The sequence below is a fragment of the Haliotis rubra genome, unplaced genomic scaffold (genome assembly GCF_003918875.1).
Source record: "Haliotis rubra isolate DU_JTF1 unplaced genomic scaffold, ASM391887v1 Scf54, whole genome shotgun sequence".
Lineage (NCBI taxonomy): Eukaryota > Metazoa > Mollusca > Gastropoda > Lepetellida > Haliotidae > Haliotis > Haliotis rubra.
This window is the reverse complement of record NW_025767235.1, coordinates 216,283-232,883: the sequence shown is the minus strand read 5'-3', so window position 1 is coordinate 232,883 and position 16,601 is coordinate 216,283. Positions and strand designations below refer to the sequence as shown.

General features: G+C 40.6%; 1 protein-coding gene and 1 long non-coding RNA gene across 5 annotated transcripts; one reads left to right on the top strand and one right to left on the bottom strand.

Moving 5' to 3' along the window:
• Positions 1–19: 19 nt before the first annotated feature.
• Positions 20–1,648, top strand: LOC124253386. Its single transcript, XR_006892199.1, has 2 exons — positions 20–178; positions 288–1,648. It is a non-coding gene; the product is annotated as an uncharacterized LOC124253386 (long non-coding RNA).
• Positions 1,649–4,761: 3,113 nt separating this feature from the next.
• On the bottom strand, positions 4,762–11,287 carry LOC124253422 (hydroxylysine kinase-like). Of its 4 annotated transcripts, none has more exons than XM_046687182.1 (5): positions 10,966–11,287; positions 9,690–9,829; positions 8,197–8,322; positions 6,689–6,773; positions 4,762–5,283 (listed from the first exon to the last, which is right to left on the bottom strand). In XM_046687182.1, exons 1-5 carry the CDS (start codon positions 11,279–11,281, stop codon positions 4,805–4,807), a joined length of 1,146 nt encoding a protein of 381 aa, XP_046543138.1. In that variant the 5' UTR covers positions 11,282–11,287; the 3' UTR covers positions 4,762–4,804. The 4 variants fall into 4 exon arrangements, with proteins under 4 accessions (XP_046543138.1, XP_046543139.1, XP_046543141.1 ...); XM_046687183.1 differs by having other exon boundaries at positions 8,230–8,322; XM_046687185.1 differs by having other exon boundaries at positions 8,201–8,322; positions 10,966–11,164.
• Between the last annotated feature and the right edge of the window lie 5,314 nt (positions 11,288–16,601).

The window sequence follows — 16,601 nt, the reverse complement described above, 5'->3', positions numbered from 1 at the left end:
TCATGATATTGTTATTTCTGAGCCAGTTTTAAAGGTCTAAAATGCCTAAATATCAGGAGCTTCAGCTAGTTTTCAGTGTTTTTCTCAAAACTTCATTCTCATCCCTGCTGGAGTCATCACCTAGGTTTAGCTGAAACAGTATTGTGTTGTAGCTTCTTACTCTGGAGTCATCACCTAGGTTTAGCTGAAACAGGGTTGTGAGTAGCTTCTTACCAGGGAAGTCATCACCTAGGTTTCAGCTGAAACAGGGTTGTGTTGTAGCTTCTTACTCTGGAGTCATCACCTAGGTTTAGCTGAAACAGGGTTGTGTTGTAGCTTCTTACTCTGGAGTCATCACCTAGGTTTAGCTGAAACAGGGTTGTGTTGTAGCTTCTTACTCTGGAGTCATCACCTAGGTTTAGCTGAAACAGGGTTGTGTTGTAGCTTCTTACTCTGGAGTCATCACCTAGGTTTAGCTGAAACAGGGTTGTGTTGTAGCTTCTTACTCTGGAGTCATCACCTAGGTTTAGCTGAAACAGGGTTGTGTTGTAGCTTCTTACTCTGGAGTCATCACCTAGGTTTAGCTGAAACAGGGTTGTGTTGTAGCTTCTTACTCTGAAGCCTGACATTTTCAAAATTTTCTTTTAGTATATTATGAACAAATTTGTATGTTTTCAATCTGGATCTGTGTTACCTGCAGATGTAACTGTGCTTATACTGAATTTTATACTGTACATGTATCATGGAGTCAAAGAAAACAGCTAAATTTTAACCTTTTTTTGCTGCTGAGACTTAAATTCTAGTTCCAAATTTGTTTCTGTTGTTTATTTTGCCCCAAATGTAGTGCTATACATATACATGTACTTTGAAACTGTTTTATCTTCTTATTGCAAATACACTCATAAAAAGATAACATTTCTCTCAATATTGGCTTCTCTGATGATGCAGTCATACATCAGAGGTGGTGATGGTGATTTTCTACCTCGCTTATTGACCAGTAAGAATCAAGTTATTTCCACATTCATGGTAGAAGTGCCATTTTCAGCAAGTAGTAATTATTTGAGGCATTATCCTGTCTTTTGACTGTGGATAAAGACAATGTTTCACAGCAGTCAAGTCTAACCAGAAATTGTTTCAAGACTGGAAATCCTGACCACATGCTGCTAGAGCAGCAGGGTAAATAATTTGCTTTTCATATTATCATATTACCCCGGTATGTAACCATAACATTTTGCTAGGTATCTTTTATATACTATGCAAATCCATTCATGTAACAGTGATATGTCCATGTGATGTTGCACAGGTATATTTATGTGCAATAATGGAACAAGGTGAAATAGTCTGACATATCCTGACGAGGAGTCTTCAAGAATACACTGAGGTCACAATATGATTTATTGTTTATCTACTACATTGATATGTCATGATGCAGTTCACAATACATACCTTTTGTGTGGATATTTTTGTAATCTTCAATATCACAATTTATCTCTGATCTTCATGAATTTCAAATGACATTACCAAGACAATGAGATTTTATCAAAAGTGCCAAAGTATCAAAAGATGAGATTTTAGACTGTTTTATGTAAGGGTAATAGACATCAATTGTTGATTATACATGTCTATTGAAAATGAAGTGTGTACCTTTTACTGTGTGTGCTGGTGCAAAGATGATGTTTGTTTGTTGTGGAATGCTGAACTCGGTAATATGGCCTAAAAACAAAAATGTTGTTGTTCCGATTACCTGACCGACCTTGAATTCTGGTGCCGACCCAGTTTTTTTTGGGAGGTACGAATAAAATAAGCTTTCAGATACCATTGTTTTTCCCCGGCACCGACGGAATCGGTCATTCTGATAGAGGAAGTCGACATGATGGTCGCAAGCTTCATTGAATAAACAATTACACATTGATTAATGTGTTATTAGTTCGTAATTTACTTGTTTTTAAAAAAAAATAGAAGTAAATAAAACTTCTTACTTACCTACCCTAAATTTCAAAGAGGTGTAATCGGAACCACAACATTTTCTTTTATTTGGCCTATTCCATCTGAATGGTGATGGCCTGGAAGTAATCAAGTGTGCACCATAAGAAAACAGTGATGGATATAATGAACTATTAGACATGTCAAAATGACGAGACATGACAAGATCAAAATACAAACAACCTAGTCATGTCTTTTAACAGATCCTATTATATGAAAGCGTCCGCTCGTCACGCCAGACCCAGGTTCGATTCCCCACATGGGTACAATGTGTAAAGCCCATTTCTGGTGTTCCCTGTCGTGATATTGCTGGAATATTGCTAAAAGTGGTGCAAAACCATACTCATTCCTATTATATGACCAGCATGTTATGGTTTCTGGGGACACTTTGTAACTGAAAGCAGTTTTAGTACTAAGGTGATATTTCAGCATAGACATCAGATCAGATAGTGCTAAAATCACTAAGTGGAATGGCATCCACGTCCCCACAAGGTCTATCTCCTTATGTCAGTCTGTGGTTAGCCAGTAACTGGGTGATTAGTCCAAGTCTTCCATGCACTGTACAACTATGGTCATGCACTTGACCTCCGATATAGCGCTGACTGTCCCATCTCTGTACCAATGATCCAGGTGTGTGTGTGTGATTCCATTTCATGTTATCATGTGATATCAAACAATGGCAATGTGATGATATACTGATATATATTTATATACACCAATATAGAGATGATTGTGGTGTCACTGAAGACAACTGACAAATGGTATCCCCCATTATGAATACTTCAGACTTTAGTGACACTTGAAATTGTATCCACAGGGGTTTAGGAAACATCCCATAATCCATAACACAGGCTAGGTACCTGGTGGTAAAAAGACATTTACTGTGGAGAATGGGTCCCTGTTTGAACCCTATTGACATCCCATACTGTTTGTTACTTTCATGAGTGTTTCTTGACAGATCTGTGAGAAAATCAAAAGTATGTTGGGATATTTTTGTAACATATTTAGTCTTTTTCATACATGTATTAATCAGCAGTACTGACATTTTGACAGTATTATTTTTATCATTTCCAATAATAATGTCTTCTATATATGACATTAAAGTCACCAGTGCCAGTAATTGGATGTGTTGCGTATTTCTTTTGTAATGAAAGAAAGGAAATATCAGTCCTCTATTTAACCACAGTTTTTCTTATCTGTACTTGGAAAAGGTCGTCTTCTGTAATATTGACACAATGTCACTGATCTGCACTGGAACCCCCCGGTACTCAGCATGAACTGTAGACAGAGTGCCCTTGATCTGCACTGGGAACCCCTGGACCTCTGTGTGAATTGTAGACAGAGCGTCCTTGATCTGCACTGGGAACCCCCAGTCCTCAGTGTGAACTGTAGACAGAGCGCCCTTGATCTGCACTGGGAACCCCCAGTCCTCTTTGTGATCCCCCAGTCCTCTTTGTGATCCGTAGAAAGAGAGCCCTTGATCTGCACTGGGAACCTCGGTCCTCTCTGTGATCTGTAGACAGAGCGCCCTTGATCTGCACTGGGAACCCCCAGTCCTCAGTGTGAACTGTAGACAGAACGCCCTTGATCTGCACTAGGAACCCCTGGACCTCTGTGTGAATTGTAGACAGAGCGTCCTTGATCTGCACTGGGAACCCCCAGTCCTCAGTGTGAACTGTAGACAGAGCGCCCTTGATCTGCACTGGGAACCCCCAGTCCTCTTTGTGATCCGTAGAAAGAGCGCCCTTGATCTGCACTGGGAACCTCGGTCCTCTCTGTGATCTGTAGACAGAGCGCCCTTGATCTGCACTGGAACCCCCAGTCCTGTGTGAACTGTGGACACAGCGCCCTTGATCTGCACTGGAACTCCCAGTCCTGTGTGAACTGTAGACAGAGCGCCTTGATCAGCACTGGGAGCCCATGGTCAACTGTGCTTGGGAAATGATAGGTGGATCTTGTACTGAACCACCCAAAGGGTATGCTCGAGCCTATCCACGTCACACACAGTAACAACCATTTGTGTTTATCCTGACTTCAAGGATGAAAGACAGTCAACCACTGCATGATAATGAACACACGTTTCCTTTCTTTTCTTCGATGCAAGTAATATGTGGTTGTTTATCATGATTAGCAATGCGGGATGAGAACAAACACAAATTGATCCAAACATGAAATGTATACTCTAAAACCATCTATCTGGTTTTCTCTAAAAGAAGAGGGAAAGATACATAGTAAAATGTATTACTATTGACAAATATCATTCATTATGGATAACGTTTTTTTGCAAGCATGCAGGTAACACGAGTAAACATTTCTTCCCAGTTGTTACAGCGTGTCAGCTTGAAGTGCAAGGGAAGCCTGAAGTTATGCAAGTCTTTACCACATTGGTCAAACCGACAAGCAGGGATATGGTTCTTATAAACATTGAAAACAATTGGGGTTTGAACATATAGTGATATATTTTTTGTGATATATTGAGTGCCCAGAGGAAAACATAAAAAAGAAGTCGGTGGTGTTTACAACAGAACACCCCAAGCAGGTCCTCTCGTATAAATTGCTTATTTTCAAAAGTAATTAAATTGATCTGGTCATCTGTCGATGATTTCAAGAACATTTTCAGCTTTGGGCACAAAAGTTCTGCATACAAACTTAGCTCGCTTGCCTCCGGTGGGTGCTATGTCTTAGATGAAGTGGAAAAATCGAGACGAAAAGAACTGAGTCATCTATTGCAACTATTGGAATTAGCGAGGTTTGACCATTCCTGTGGTGCTACAAGAGAAAAGTCAACAAACGAAGTCACCATATGACAAACTCCTTTTGTTTATTGACCTGAGAGTAGTTTTCATAAGCTGATTCCTGCTTCAGATAGAACTGGAGTCCATATTTCCCACAAAGTTCGACTGGACAATGCAAGCACTCTCTCCAGCCACCGTCCTGCCTCGGCAAATCCCAAGCTGCAGTAGGGGTTGTCCGTCTGCTGGGACACCGCGTGTTGACCGAGCACATAATACTGACAGAAAGTGATGCACACTGCATGGTACAACATTGTCATATCCTCGATGTTCAGCGGTCTGATGGACAGGTAGCCGGACAGAATGCGACCCCCAATTTGTAGGGCTTCTTGGTCGGAGCAATTGCAGTTCGTCATAGCATCAGCTATCAGTCGACCTACCTCGAACACTCGGTAAGTATAACAAATGTCATTGAAATCGATTATTCCAAATATTGTCTTTGAATCTAAAGAAGCTACAGACGTTTTGAAGTCAACAGTAGCTGGATGAAGTATGATGTTGTAGTCTTGGAAATCCCCGTGGATCACACCTGAAACAAGTACAATATGTTACAAAACGTTGATTTAATAATGTAAAACTATTGGTAATGTTGCAACGAGGTTGATGTGTTAACGTCAAACAGTATCATTGGTGATCTGCTACATATACAAGTTGGTCGTCACCGAGAGACGACTTCAGCAGCTTGGGTGTGCGATTTTCTAAACAGCCCAATGTTTAGTGGATTAAATGATATATTAGCGAGGTAGTTTGATCAACATGTACTTCTGACGTATAATATGTGTAATACTGGGCATCCTCGTTGATAACGTCACTGTGGAATTTGGAGATAAGCCACTTGCTGTATTACTGCATTTAGAAAATACGTTGTCCTGTCCGTTACTCATATTCTAAATCAGTCTGTAAAGGCCGGTCTTAAGTATCCAACGGTCAAATGGATGGAATATTCCCATGTTAAGCAGTAAAGAATGGATGCCCTTAAGTGTTAGTGTTCCTGATGTGAAATATAGTTCCAACCCAAACAATATTTACATGTATACTTTAACAAATCGTACAGTGGTCGGAAGTTTAATTAATATGTTTTCTCAGAAAAAGAACATTTTATGGTTTGTACAGGTTCAACTTAAGGGGAAAACCATAACAATACAATATTTTGTCATATTTGTATATAAGTCGCAATAATTTCTCGCATAAATGATTGTGAGTGGATTATACACATTCTATAATACCATGTTGAAGAAACATTACTGGTACATGACACGTGTCCATGTTAAGACACAGAATTTACTACTGCCACTTGTCCATGTTAAGACACAGAATTTACTACTGACACGTGTCCATGTTAAGACAGAATTTACTACTGACACGTGTCCATGTTAAGACACAGGATTTACTACTGACACGTGTCCATGTTAAGACAGAATTTACTACTGACACGTGTCCATGTTAAGACACCAGGATTTCCATGTTAAGACACAGGATAGAATTTACTACTGACACGTGTCCATGTTAAGACAGAATTTACTACTGACACGTGTCCATGTTAAGACAGAATTTACTACTGACACTTATCCATGTTAAGACACAGGATTTACTACTGACACGTGTCCATGTTAAGACACAGAATTTACTACTGACACGTGTCCATGTTAAGACAGAATTTACTACTGACACGTGTCCATGTTAAGACAGAATTTACTACTGACATTTATCCATGTTAAGACACAGGATTTACTACTGACACGTGTCCATGTTAAGACACAGGATTTACTACTGACACTTGTCCATGTTAAGACACAGAATTTACTACTGACACGTGTCCATGTTAAGACACAGAATTTACTACTGACACGTGTCCATGTTAAGACACAGAATTTACTACTGACTTCCAGAATGAGTGACATGTATACTATCGTCATCTTGGGATGTTACCTTACCTCGCTCCATGGCATGACCCCGCTCCTTCAGGGAGGATTCAACGTTCTTTATCACTGCTCGAATGTCCTCTGACAACGTCTCCTCCTGTCGTGAAACAGATGATTAATTACTAGCCTACCAGCAGATACGTTTGCCTCACAGAATGTATGTCATGTAAATCTTATGCCTGATGTACATGTGCCTCTCTCTCTCTCTCTCTCTCTCTCACACACACACACACACATTTGAATGAAATGTGCTTCATGTTCTATATCTTCTTCATAATGTGCGTGCTGTCAATGTGCTTCATGTATTTAGGCTACGTGCATATGCGTTCCATGTATATATTATGTATTATGTGATATGCAAATCCTATTTCTGTAAAACATGCTCTTAAATTCTCTCAAAGGGCATGATGGTTCTGTGGACATCTTCTCTAAAGTAATTAACAACATGAAAGAATCCCGGATGGAACTCAACCCCAAAGAGTACTAGAATTTGTACTTTACAAAGAAAGTGTAAATCCAAATATAACATATGCTATAGCATGAAAGAAGTTCATCCTCGATAATCTCCAGGGTATACGATACGACTACTCTCCAATATACCCTGGATGCATCCACGGCTTGGCCCGATGATTTTATTATCTCCCTTGGCTGGCTTTTTATCCAATCAGGTGTCTACGCTGGGAAGTTGAGCGAACCAATCACAACTCACTTTCGCTTCTTAAATTACCTAACCGTTTACACTTGGCAACACAATTGATGCAGAGGGTACTCTGAAAGATGTGAAAGGAGTTCTTTTATATATGTTTGAAAGTTTCAGATCTGTCAATTTGTCTGTATTATTTCTCCAAAAATCTGAGTGGTACTGCGAACAAACCTTCGCGACTGCGACCGCTATCTTTGTTGGCAAGCTCGGATGTAACGGTGGCTTAGCTGATTGGCTACTGTGAGAATGCGGAGCCAGCAAATGGAGGTAATATAATTATCGGGCCAAGCCGTGGATGCATCCAGGGTATAGTGGCGAGTGATCGTAACGTATACCCTGGAGATTATCGAGGATGGAAAGAAGTTACGTTTGGCATTTATACTCATGGAAACGAATAAGGGAAAACATGAAAGTACAAGTGTTCCTTTATTTACTTCCAGATTTTAACTCACAGGGCAATATAAAGCATGACAAGAAACCCGGAAAAGAGTACAGGAACACTTGCACTTTCGTATGTTCCTTTATTCGTTTCCATGAGTATGTGTTCTCCCTTATGACAAAATAATTAGATTGTAGTTTGAGTTTTGAATATCTATGCTGACACCAACAATTTACAGTGTCAGTCCTGGTTGAAACTACTGACAGATAAACAATCAGTGCTTTGACACTGTTTCACTGATTTGTACGGTATATAGCAAAATTCCACATGTATGTGCGTACCATATCCAAGTAACACTGAACATGGTGCTTGTTTATACTGACGGGTTAATGGACGTATATTTGTATCACACAGCATAGAAAGGTCATGAACATTTACCGACCAACTGCCCCCATGTGGCATGGCACTCACTTCCGGGTATGGCATAAACTGAGAGAGTAGACCAGCATTCTCCCCCATCCACTCGCTGTGACTCTCCACTGTCAGGTCGGTCTCGGGGTAGTCCTGTATCAATGAATGCAGAACAAATCATCACAAGAACGGTTCTTCACGACCAGGAGGCACACTTATAGGTTACAAACAAATGCAGGTTCAAGTATTGTTTGTAAAAGAGGCGGCTGAGTGGTTAAATCGATGACTTTGTGCTGGCGATTATGTGCCGGATGCGACGCATTTGATAGCCTACTGACAGGGGTATAAAAACCTCTTGAATTATGTATCTAGAATAGGGGTTTCGGTGTCCCCTCTGCATTAAAGCTCTTTAAAACACTGGCACTTCCATACGCGACATAAAAGCTGTTATCCTACCTCATGTAAGAATGTCCATCTCTGATTGGTTTACGTGACTTTTAAAAAATTACCATGTATACGACCGTGCACCGCCCAAGCGGGGTATAAAACTTTGCGAGGGAGAATAAATCATTTATAACCCGCCCCTTTTGAAAAACATGCATCCACGGCAGTCAGTAAACCGTAAACCAGTGGTTCAGATCGACTAGTAGGTAGGTACCATGGTATATGATTGAATTTCAGTTTGTTTTTATGTTTAAAATTTCATAAAAAGAGATTTAATCATTCGGTAAGTGAATTCGTTGTAGCAATATGATTGGGGGTATACGGGGTTTTATGCGTCCCTCGCCTCCGGCTGGGTGGATAAAACCTAACACCTGACGCATATAACCCCGTATAACCCTCATCACAATGCTACAACATATGATAATACATGTAATGTAGACTGTTCAAACACTGGGAACACTCTGCTCACATGTGTGTGCCTCTTTGTCATAGTGCACAATGGTATTTGGTATCCAAACAAGAAACATGACCAGTGCACTTCACCATAACAGATATATGTATATGGTCAGTTACCATGTTACCATGTGATAATTGGGATACGATGACACCTGTCTACCAAGTCAGCAGGCCCGATCCCGTTAGTCGCCTCATATAATACGATAGGCATGGGTTGCTGAAGACCAATTCTATCCCGGATCTTCACGGGCAATAACACAAGGACTAGTCGGCTGTCAGTGTACTGTCTGAGAGGGGTATCCATAGCAACCGTGGCATGGTACCTCATGTTTCCTTCTAGATTATCAGGTACGTTCCTAATCATCATCGTTTTTATTTGTTTATCATGGGACGGCTGCTCACTCTTTACCTCTGGAAATATTGCAACAGCTGTAATCAAATGCCACTCAACCGTAACGTACTCAGCCTTCAATTTGAACACTCTTTGCGTCAGTCTGAACTCTCTCTATCTCTCTTTATCGCGACTTTGTTTATTTTAGGTTTAATTTAAAGACTTTGGTCAAAACTTAAAACCGGAGGAAAACCGGCCGCCACGAGTACGTAATCTGCGCCAATATCACCTGCAGTGCAGCATGAAGTTGCCCTAGGAGAACCCCAAGACACTTGTACATATCCCCGCAGAACAGCTGTTGGCACAGGCCAAGTGGCTCTCCAGGAACAAACGTCATGAGGCGGACCACGCACGTTTCGTCTGGACCATCTGGACATTGCATGGAAGAGATGAAAAATGATGATTAGAAGTATTGATTCGCTTCCCTGGTATCCATTCTTTTATTCAATTTTCAACAAATCGCAATATTACTGGCGCATTTCTTATCGGGCCAATCTCAGCAGTAAGCAGCAACAGATTGATTCGGAGCAGCTGATAAGTGCGTTTATTGCATTTCAAGACGGGACGTACCCAATACACGTCTCTAGGTTATCAATAATCAGTCATTCTAGGTCACTTTAGGATTTTTCTTTGCTTTCATTAGGAACAGAAGTTCAGTGTATGAAATAAGCCAGAAATCCAGCCAGATATCAGGGCTGGTAACTTCAAAATGTTGCCAGCCCCAAATGGATTTAACCAGACCAAATATGGTGAATTTACTCAGATGTATGGAACATCTAAAATTTTACCAGACCATCCGGGGCTAGCTGTAAATGTACCGTTCAAATCTATCCCATATTTCATACACTGAACAGAAGTAATATTCCTGATGCGCATCTCATGGGATAATGAGAAAGTGAGTGAGTTGGGTTTTACGCCGCTTTTAGCAATATTCCAGCAATACACGGCGGGGGACACCAGGAATGTGCTTCACACTTTGTACCCTTGTGGGGAATCAAACCCGGGTCTTCGGCGTGACGACCGAACGCTTTAACCACTAGGCTACCCCACCGCCCCAATGGGATAAAGAACATGAATATGCAGATTTAAGGAATATGTTCCAGTTAACTTGCTAACATTGATTTTGTTTGTGCAGAATATACACTGAACGCAGAAACAAAAACCAATTCGTTCAAACAGTTCAGTTTAAATGCTTAACGCGCCCATCACAAGTTGCCCGGAGAACTACTATGAAAAAGGATGGCAGGCTGGGGAAAACGAAGTAACAAGAGTTACTTCCCTTGGTGTATGTTGCCTTCCGCCCAAAGAAGATGTGCCGATAGTTTCGTTTGGAGCAGTCATTTGTCTTTCAGATTTCCATTAACAGTCAGCATATGAGATTGTAAAGATATTATCATATGTAATTATGTAAATTTTAAAACTGATATGGCTTAATTAGTTTGACCAACCGTTTAACTCTCCCCAAACACTGAGACGAACATGCTGCATGGTGAGAATTGACCTACCCGCCTTTCCGATTGGGAAGGTTGACTTCCAGGTATGTAATCCATCTCTGTTGGCAACAGTTACTGGGCATATGAAGCCACATCCTCGCAGATAGTTGACCACACCCAGCTGTGCTTGTACCCGCTTGTCATTCTCCGATTCGTCAGGGTTGACTATTTTGAACACGTACTCTCGACCATCCGTAGTGGTCACCTTGTAATTCCTATCTACAAACGAGTCCAGTTGACGCAAACACTTCGTGTCCAGCGAGTAGTGGGTCTGGAGGATATCCCTGACTTTGCCCTCCGTCACGACCGGACGTCGACTGGCCGACATTACTCAGCAGCACGAACCAAGTAAATAGAGGATATTATGAGCGCTTCTTTAACAAATGAAGTGTCTTCTCTACTTCTCTACACAACATGCATATAGTCATAGTCATTGATACAACCACAATTACGCAAGCAAAAAGCTAAAAAAACTCCAAAAAACAGAACCAAAGAAAAAAGGAAACCCGACAAGAGCAAACATGAAACAAAACAAAACGTTCACTGAGAGACACATGGGATGAATAACATTTACTGAGAGACACGTTCTGCTATATAACATTTACTGAGACGTGCTGCTATATAACATTTACTGTGGGACACGTGGGATGTATAACATTTACTGAGAGACACGTGCTGCTATATAACATTTACTGAGAGACACGTGCTGCTATATAACATTCACTGAGACACGTGCTGCTATATAACATTCACTGAGACACGTGCTGCTATATAACATTCACTGAGACACGTGCTGCTATATAACATTTACTGAGACACGTGCTGCTATATAACATTTACTGAGAGACACGTGCTGCTATATAACATTTACTGAGAGACACGTGCTGCTATATAACATTCACTGAGAGACGTGCTGCTATATAACATTCACAGAGACGTGCTGCTATATAACATTTACTGTGGGACACTGGGATGTATAACATTTACTGAGAGACACGTGCTGCTATATAACATTTACTGAGAGACACGTGCTGCTATATAACATTTACTGAGAGACACGTGCTGCTATATAACATTCACTGAGAGACACGTGCTGCTATATAACATTCACTGTGGGACACGTGGGATGTATAACATTTACTGAGAGACACGTGCTGCTATATAACATTTACTGAGACACGTGCTGCTATATAACATTCACTGAGACACGTGCTGCTATATAACATTCACTGTGGGACACGTGGGATGTATAACATTTACTGAAGATACGTGCTGCTATATAACATTTACTGAGACACGCGTGCTGCTATATAACATTCACTGAGAGACACATGGTGTTATATAACATCCACTGAGAGACATGGTGTTATATAACATTACCGAGTGACACGTGCTGCTATATAACATTCACTGACACACGTGCTGCTATATAACATTCACTGGGACACGTGGGATGTATAACATTCACTGAAGACACGTGCTGCTATATAACATTTACTGAGACACGTGCTGCTATATAACATTTACTGACAGACGCGTGCTGCTATATAACATTCTCTGAGACACGTGCTGCTATATAACAGTCACTGAGACACGTGCTGCTATATAACATTTACTGAGAGACACGTGCTGCTATATAACATTTACTGAGAGACGTGCTGCTATATAACATTTACTGAGAGACACGTGCTTCTATATAACATTCACTGAGACACGTGCTGCTATATAACATTCACTGTGGGACACGTGGGATGTATAACATTTACTGAGAGACACGTGCTGCTATATAACATTTACTGAGAGACACGTGCTGCTATATAACATTCACTGAGACACGTGCTGCTATATAACATTCACTGTGGGACACGTGGGATGTATAACATTTACTGAAGACACGTGCTGCTATATAACATTTACTGAGACACGCGTGCTGCTATATAACATTCACTGAGAGGCACATGGTGTTATATAACATCCACTGAGAGAGACATGGTGTTATATAACATCCACTGAGAGAGACATGGTGTTATATAACATTACCGAGTGACACGTGCTGCTATATAACATTCACTGAGACATGTGCTGCTATATAACATTCACTGGGACACGTGGGATGTATAACATTCACTGAAGACACGTGCTGCTATATAACATTTACTGAGAGACACGTGCTGCTGTATTACATTCACTGAGAGACACATGGTGTTATATAACATCCACTGAGAGACGTAGTGTTATATAACATTAAAGAGCGACACTTGCTGCTATAAAACGTTTATTGAGAGACAAGTGGTGCTGTATAACATTCACTGAGAGACACATGGTGCTGTATAACATTCACTGAGAGACACATGGTGCTGTATAACATTCACTGAGAGACACATGGTGCTGTATAACATTCACTGAGAGACACATGGTGCTGTATAACATTCACTGAGAGACACATGGTGCTGTATAACATTCACTCAGAGACACGTGGAGCCAGGCGCGTAGCAAGCCAATTTTTACGTGTAAGCCCGATAGGTTGCAAAGCTTTTAGTTTAGATAGTATTAAGGATTTGCCCAACCTTTTTAGCAACAATCATGTGTAAGCTCTGGCTTTTCTTTCATAATGGCAGCTACGCCCCCTGGTTGCTACACATACATAACATTTATGCGGGTCATTGATAACATTCATAGAGGGACACGTGGTATATTCACAGAGGAACGTGTGATACTTCCGTGGCATGTGATGAGGGACGAGACGTCACAGTTCTCTTTTCTTGGCGGACACATGTTAAACACATGTATTGTGAAGTAATAACACAGAACCTGTAAAGAAACTATTCTGAAACTGTCTCTTTCGAGAAATCTATACCAAGCGTTGACGTGAAAGTGAAACATTTTTGCAAGTTTTTTTACAGCTTGAATACCATTTGCTACTGCTGCAGAAAGATTGATATAAGGTTTGGACTGGGGTCGTACCGTGCTGTCTCCCAACAGTCCTTGACTGGCCGAGCGACGTTATCCAATGAGAAACACTGTCATGGTTGTTATGGTGACGCAAGGTAGCGAGGGAGCACTCGAGTAATCCAAGAATTAAGTCGATATTCTGAGTAAAAAAACCTTTTGTTGAGAACGTTGATGATTTAATGAAGTACGAAGAGATTTCTTGCAAATGCCAAAAATAAAGAATCGGATGACAAACCCACTGATCGGATCACATTTACCTCATCACAAAACAAAATTTATAACAGAATGTATTCACTGGCAAAAAATACAGACTGAAAGACGATACATTTCCGAGCGTTGCAAGTAATAGATGCAAGGAAATTGGGGATGTAACTTGTAATCATTTTAGTATGAGGTGGGCAAATACATACATGGAAATACACACATTTACACATACATGCACATTTTTATCTGAATATTTTCAGCAGTTTTACAGTATATTGTTCCCCAAATCTCTTACCCATAACACATAATCCTGAAAACGTCAGTATTTTTCTGAGCGTCTGACTTCGGAATCGTGCAAAAGGATTCTGTTTTTAGATTTATTTTGATTAATGAAAGGGCTTTGTCGCCTTTATTGGCTCATGCACATGAATCCATATACACATAATTGCTCATCACCCACCCACAGAGATCCCAGCCCCTGAACCACATTATTTTCCCCTTTCTGCAATGTAAAGCCCTAAATGAAGCAAGACAGGATTTTTCTTACGTTCGGGAGGTAACTGGGGTTATATCTAACTTTAATAGGAGTTATTTGGTTACAATCATATCTTTTCAGAGACTAAGCGCTGCAAATGAATGAATCTAAAGTCAACGAACTCAGGCGATATAACATGTACCCGATACTATGTATGAACGACTTGTTGTTCTACAGTAGGGGGTACAACGCAATTTCTACAAGACATGTAAACACTTGCTCACAGGCATAGGAAATCTCATTACCGTGTGTTTGTGACGCGTAACCTTGAATCGCAAAATAAAATTCTACGAAGTTTCAAAAGCGGGGAGAATGTTATCTTGAGTCACATTTGATTAAACTGAGACCTGTTCACTTCTTTGTCTGTCATACGCCAGTACTGGATCGATCATGTCAAACATCCTTACAGCTTGGAAGCAATAGAAAATGAAAAAACCCAACTAGCTGTCTGTCATATGAACAGCGTTTCAAACATAATGAGACCGTTATTACCCTCGTTCTCTGTGTAGAAGACACCCAACTAATTACAACTTTCACAGTGAAGTGATTTCTTGCGTGTTGTAATTGTGGCGGTAATTGTGGCCAGACACTGAGATGCTAATGGATCAATTATGATTTTGATAATGTCCACATGTTCTGAGAGTACGTCGACATCCCATTGATAGCCGGTTTTTTCTGAACTTAACATGGCAGAACAATCTTAAAATGTTGTTTTTCTCAATGTCATCGAACTTTTGTCGTAAGACACAAATTATTAATTAGAATGCTAAATTAATGTCCAAAAGAAACGATACCACGTGTTTGAAAGGACATTAAAGAAAAACAAAACGATACAGAAATATTTTAGATTGGTATATTTCATATGAGAATTTTTTTCTACAACACGTGTACAAAAAATCATTTCAATCTATCATTTACAATCATCAGGACAGACCTGTAGAGACGTGACGGGTCCAAAATAAAAAATTCTGTTGGCTCGCTGTTGACTCGAGGTGTCAGGAACGCTCCGCGGAAGGGGCGACGTGGTCGGATAGCATGTGCCTGCAATCTCCCGTACACGGTTTGTCGACTTATCTCGTGTCCCAGTGCCGTCCTTGACGTTAACGTCGCCGTGATGAAGCGGTTCCAGAGAGGAAGTATCCGGATTTGACGGTCCTCAATAGGCGTGGTCACCCGTGCCTCCCGCTTCTCGGCCGGTCTCTTGCCCAACCTGTTTGACGCATCCGCTGCATTAACCTGGTGGCGGTTATGCGCGCGCATCCTGACCTTCCGGCTACGTCGCTGTGCGTTGCTCCCTGTTGGACCATTCCAGTGACTGTCTCTCTATCAGTCGATGTCAACCGTGGCATTCCTTTTGTGTGCTTTTTGTTGCTGTGACCCCAACGTGTCGAGTCAGCAGTTTTACACAGTTAAACTGCACATGCATTTCGTGCTACGGGACGTAACATCATTTTGCAAACTACGCGTTTTTTCTCTCAGTTGATCAAATGTTCCCGGATTTATCGATCGAATACATTTGTTTTTGAATATGGGAAACGCTCAAGTATGTTTTCATACAAAAAAGAAAACTTAAATTAAAAATATATTGAAAAATGTTTGGTATCGTTTCTTTTGGGCATTAGTTTATATGTGTTGAGTTGTTATTTTATCAATTTATGTGTAAACGCAAATACTCCATACTATTCGGTATGTAAAATCTCGGTGCTCTTTTGCCGGGTAAAGAGCGATTTAACAAGTAGAAACTGGTCACTCAAGGATGCCCATTTGTTTTGAAGCTGGGGATCGCATTCATTTATAGACACAATGATTTAATGATTTTCACTAAAAGCATAGAAGACAGACTGTGCTTTTAACAGAGACCTCTAATACTAATGGCATTTACCCCGTATTTTATTTACATGAATAGTTTAATATCGTACTCCAGTTAACAGGCGAATATTGCGACACCAGTCCAGAC